General features: G+C 35.0%; 1 protein-coding gene across 13 annotated transcripts in view; it reads left to right on the top strand.

Moving 5' to 3' along the window:
• Positions 1-5664, top strand: part of Abi3bp (ABI family member 3 binding protein) — a 275396-nt gene that overhangs the window by 160163 nt on the left and 109569 nt on the right. For all 13 annotated transcript variants that reach the window (XM_023721261.1, XM_023721268.1, XM_023721267.1 and 10 more), the window contains exons 10-12: positions 2309-2386; positions 4269-4343; positions 5127-5201. In XM_023721261.1, the coding sequence (XP_023577029.1) occupies positions 2309-2386; positions 4269-4343; positions 5127-5201 (228 nt within the window). The remainder of the gene's footprint in view (positions 1-2308; positions 2387-4268; positions 4344-5126; positions 5202-5664) is intronic.

Below are 5664 nucleotides of genomic sequence, written 5' to 3'. Positions count from 1 at the left end.
AAAAAGATCTGACCATGTCTATTAACTTTGAAAGGAAGAGCGTGGTGTAATGGGCCCAGCACCCAGTTCTCCAAGACAGGGCTATGAAATTGTTAATGTCAAAAGTTGTTCTGCATCCCAGGTTTAAATAAGCCGTTCTTGAAATGAGGCCTGATTAAGCACTCCCTAGTGTTATCGCAAGCACCCATACTGGCCTCCTTCCCTGGCTGGTGCCTGCTGTAGTGCTTTGTGGTTTGCAACAGCCGTGGCCTCTCACAGGGCTGTGTTAGCAGCTCAGTCCGTCCCCATTTCTCTCAGGATCTCCAGCCCTGGGTGCTTCCTCTGTCTCCACAGAGCCAAGTTCTCCTCCCCTCATGCCAGTGGGAAAGTCCAGATTGTTCCATTGTTTTCTCTGCCTCTTGGATAGTTTATCCAAATTCTCCACAGCGTCTACATTTCATGTCAGTTTCTTCCTGATTTCCAGTAATCTACTTATTTTCTCTTTAAATTGTTATTTTCCAGTGTTTGAATTCCAGATCTCAGAGAGGCTGAATTTCACTGCCAGTCACCACTCCACCATTTTCTCAATCATGTGATATCTTGACCCAGGAAATAATTAGGAAAAAATGTTTTAAAAATACAAAGACCAGTTTGTGAAAAATTTGTAATCTGAATGTTATTTCATATGCTAATAACTAGAAGGGTTCTAAATAAAAGTTACACCTACCAAAGACATCAGAAAAAATGTTAATGCAATTTAGAAATTTTAAGTATAGATGTCATGAAATGGTACTGTCTTCTTTTTGGTTATGAAAAGAGTTCTTTGTCTTTATGCCCTGCTAGCTGAATTTGAACAATGGTATTAACTACTATTTTTATGCAACATTCCTGTGAAACTCCTGAAATATAAGCAATAGCAAGTTCATTATTATTTTCATAACTACTTTAGGTATTTTAGATCGTGCCTGAAAACAAGTTCTCTGTCAGAATCACTTCTATCATATATACTGAAAATTAGAAATATGATTTTAATTGTCCATAAGTCTGTTAGAAGTAAACATCATGCATCATATTAACTGAAAAGAGTGATATAAATAGAAGAAAGATGCAAAATTTGCATGTTCGAAAACCAACAATAGATTAGATTAGTAATTCTTATTTATTTATTTATTTTGTATTTTAGGGAAGGGTCTACAGGGTGTTCAGGGTCTCATTACTACTAGATCGGATTCGTACTGATCCACCTTTTTACAGCTTAACAAGGGATGATTTTATCCCCAGGAAATAAACGAAAATGTCTGAAAACATTTATTGTCACAACTATGACTATTACTGGAATCCAAAGGGCAAAGGTCAGAAAAGTTGTTAACCATCCTGCACTAAACAGGACACCGCTTCCCTAAATGTTGGTAGTATAAAAGTGGAGAAACACAAGTACTCTATGGTATGCTCAGGACTCAAGAAAAAAGTCCCATCTGGTTATTTAATCAGCTCTAGGTGGTATCTTCGGGACATCGCCAAGATACACGAAATCCTTCATGCCGTTACACTGATTCAAATGTTAGAAGTAGGTCACCGACTCAGTGTGCTAAATAATGGAATAGATTTAGTCCCAACTTTTTAAATTTGAGGGAAGTGTTAACCATTGGGAAATTCTAGTTTAAATTTTAATTTCTTTGAAAAGAACACTTAAATTTTGAAGTTTTCCCAATAGTTGCATTAGGAAGAAACAAAAATGGGGAAAGCAAATCTATTCTTTGCACTGCAATCCCAGAAATACCAAAGCAAAAAATCTACATTAATGTGTCACTCAAATAAAATTATTAATTTTTCCACTAATTTTTTGAATGTCATTTTTATTTGTATAAAATTCACATTTTTCAAAGATTTGAGTATTATAACTTGTTATATTTTTATCTTATATTATAATGAAAGTTTTCTATTTATTAATTTAAAAAATTAGAGTGCTTGAATATAAAATTCCGAAGAACATTCTGCAGTACAAACTGCATTCCAGAAACTCTATTTATGAATCAGAATGGTAAGATTTATCCAAGTATTGTGTTGTAATTTTTTTCATTCCAATACCAATTTAGAGTTTTAAAAATTAACTAGGATGAACAAGAAAAAAAATTGAAGTCTCTTTTGTATTCCCTCTAGGCCCTGGTAAAAATGGAAAGTAAACTTGTCTAGATGGTTTAAAGAAGTATATGCATATATATGTAGATTGAGTTTTAAAAATTGTTACTAGATTATGCACTGTATAAGATATATCTTGGACACTGTGCTGTGAGGAAGGGACGTAAATTATATGTTCTTTTATTTTTAGCTAAAAATGAAACCTTGGCATTACCTACGGAATCTAAAACACCAGAAGTTGAAAAAACCACAACACAGCACATAACAGGTAATGAGATCCTTATGTAGACACTGAGAAAAGAAGCAACATATTTTTCCAAATAGTGAATGATATACACACTTTTATTTTTCAGTGAAGACCCAGCAGGAAATTTATTTTTATCATAAACAGAAGGAGGCAATAGAAGATTCTAGGTTTTTAGTGTTTGAGAAAAAAAAAGATAAAAACTGAATGATTAGATCATGTAACTGATAGGCCATATGGAAGCAGAAGCTTTATTCTTCATTCTAAATGAAAGTTTGTTATACCACCACTAGAGTAGTTTCACATTAAAATGTAATACTAAGGTTTTGGTATAGGATATTCCTTTTATTTGGAGACCTGATACCATTTTTCAATGCTTCTTCATGTCTGGTCAGTTTGGTAAAATGCCTTATATCCTTCACAAATTGATAATTTCATAGCTATGAAAATACCCTTGAGTAATTTAGACACAAAGGTCTTTGAGGAGATTAATAGGCCCTGTGTAGAGAATATATAATGTTTCAGCAAAAATACTTTAAAGAATAAAGATAGTATTTTCCCCATAGTTTACCAGTATTTCCAACATTTGTTCTTTCAATGAAACTTCCCAATCTAATCCACGGGGGAGACATTAATCTCTGAAGCACAGGAGTCTTGCCAGAGCCATACCACCCTATCCAGCACTCAATAAATCAAACATCTGGCAAGAATTCCTCAAAATTCACATTTAGCAAAGCAGCTCTTATCTACACTGACTCTTCAATCCGTAAGATTGCTAAAGCCAGAGATATTAGTGATCTTTCCTTGATAATAAATTTTTGGACTTATAACTGGACCAGAGAATATAATATTGATTGGGTACTAAAATAACTTTAAGAAACAGATTGAAGCACAATATTTCTGCCTGAGTAGAGGAGTGTGGTACTACCTAGGGAAAGAAATGAACTTTATCCTCACCTTCGTAGCATAGCAGAAGCTACTGGAGCTATCAAATCGATCCATCTGAACAAAATACCTAGGTAATTTTCTTATTTCAGTGTGATTTGTCAATACCAAGAAAAGCACAGGCACATCCCAATAGCTGACTCCAAGTCCTTTTCTGCTTCAAAAGTCCTACCCATTTCTCCAAGTTCCATTTTCTTTGCTTGGCATAGTATCTGATGAGACTCTACAGATTTTTTTTTAATTCTTTGCCAAATCCTTCTCAGAGTTTTCCACTTCAGAAATTCTTGGGCAATCACTGCAACTTATTATTCAGTATTGTGTTTATTTCATATCTTTACCCTGTAAAATTAGAGGATTTTCCAGTAGACAAATTTATTCCAGAGTTCAGTAACTACAGTTTGTGTTTTTCCAAAATCATTTACCTGAAGTTTTAATTGCCTTTCACCTAGCAATTGGAACAAACTTGTGGTTCAGCATTTAAACATTGATCTTAATTTTAACCTAGTTCCAAACTTTGCAGGTAGAGGCAAGTTTGTGAAATAAATCTGAAGGATGTTATAGCTGTCAACAAATCTTTTAGCCCTGGTTTGCTCTTCTATTTGCCTGTGTTTTCATTTAATAACCTATTAAAATATGCATGTTTGTCCTAGGCATTACACAAAAGCCCTGGAGATAAAGAAAATAAAGCAAAAACTGATCTAAGTACTTTAATGCATGTTGGTACAGTGTGATTTCTGTGGATCACATAGAAAGTCGAACAAACCAGGAAAGATATATTGAGGAGAAAAGTCAGACCAGGCATCTGAGGCAAGTCAGGGAGTTGTTAACTTTGTGAACTTGAGAAGAAAGCTCCTATATTCACTTCAGTTACTAATTCTGAAGGCCAACAAGAGATCTTATGATTTTTAGTTGTTTCATCATCTTGTCTTAATTGTAAAATTATCTCTTTTTTACCTTCCAGTGATTCCTGAAATAGTTCCAAGAACCACGAAACCCACTGTGTCTAGTACATTAGGCATTTCTGAAACAACACTGGGTAATTCTGAAAAACTTTCATTTTCTTAAAAATCAAAAGAAAACAGCAATCATGTAACCCCAGGACTTTAAATCCTACTTTTCCTCCTCCTCCTTTCCCTCCTTTCTTTCCTCCCTCTTTTTCCTCCTTCTCCTCTACTTTCTCCCTATCCTTCTTATCTCTTCCCCAGCAGTAGTAGCCTTTCTATTTCTTGGACCAATTCCACTCAATAGTTAGCAACATCCCTGGGTCTTGGTGACCAATACTCCAGGCAGATGTGAATGCTAGATACTAACTGCATATCTTTTTTAATACGTTTCTTGGATTGAATGCACAAATATCAATCTTTCAACCTCCAAATCTTGGAGGGGTGGGAGAAATATTCAAGTCTTGACTGAGCTTTCTGCTTAAATTAGCTTTCAGCAGTTTTGTGCACATTAAATGTGCCAAGAATCTCTTCTCAAACCATACTTTCTAGTAAGAATTTCACATTACTTATGTTACCTGCTGTTTCACCCAAGACACTCTAACTTACTTTTGTCATTTGGTCTTTTCCCCCAAACAAAAGGAGCAGTATGTATTTTATTCTGCACTTATGATGTTGATCTTCTAAAAATACTCTTTTGAATTTTAACAGCCTTGTAACTTTTCCAGGGAAAGACAATTGTTTTCAATGAAAAGCACCAACTGCTCCTTACATATGAATCTCTGTTTTGAAGCATGCTATATATATATGGTCATGGTTTTGCCAAAACATCAAATCCTCTGACAAGGTGTTTCTAACTGCATTCTTTTTTATTATAGTTCTCAGCCAGAGGACCCCAGAAACACTCCAAACTATTCTGTTACCTAAGTTTGAATTGCCACTGAGCACTCTAGGTAAAAAATTATTAAACACTGTGTTATTACTTTGGAAGTTTTATGTATGCTTTTTTAAGGCATTTAGGGTAATTTGTTCAAAGTTATCTTCTCAACAGAAAAAGGAGAAGTAGCCTGTAGAACAATTAGCTTCCCAACCCCAAGCCCTTAAATGTGTTGAAACAATCCTTAGAGGGCTCCTAAAGAATCCTCTATGAAAAATCTAGGGGCCGGGGAGAAGGCTCAGTAGAATAAGTGCTTCCCTGGCAAGCACAAGGGCCTGAGTTCAATCCCCAGTTCAAAAAAGAAAGAAAGAAAGAAAGAAAGAAAGAAAGAAAGAAAGAAAGAAAGAAAGAAAGAAAGAATATTAGCAAAATCACTCTACTACTTCTCAGTTCCTTGCTGTGCGTGCTGTAGGAATTCATGCCTAAAGTTTCCTGCTACATCAGGAGAACTTCATACAGCACCTCAAGATAATCGCATT

The sequence above is a fragment of the Octodon degus genome, unplaced genomic scaffold (assembly GCF_000260255.1).
Source record: "Octodon degus isolate 3935 unplaced genomic scaffold, OctDeg1.0 scaffold00081, whole genome shotgun sequence".
Classification (NCBI taxonomy): Eukaryota; Metazoa; Chordata; class Mammalia; order Rodentia; family Octodontidae; genus Octodon; species Octodon degus.
Note: the sequence above shows the minus strand (reverse complement) of the source record. Positions and strands in the feature narration are given on the sequence as shown.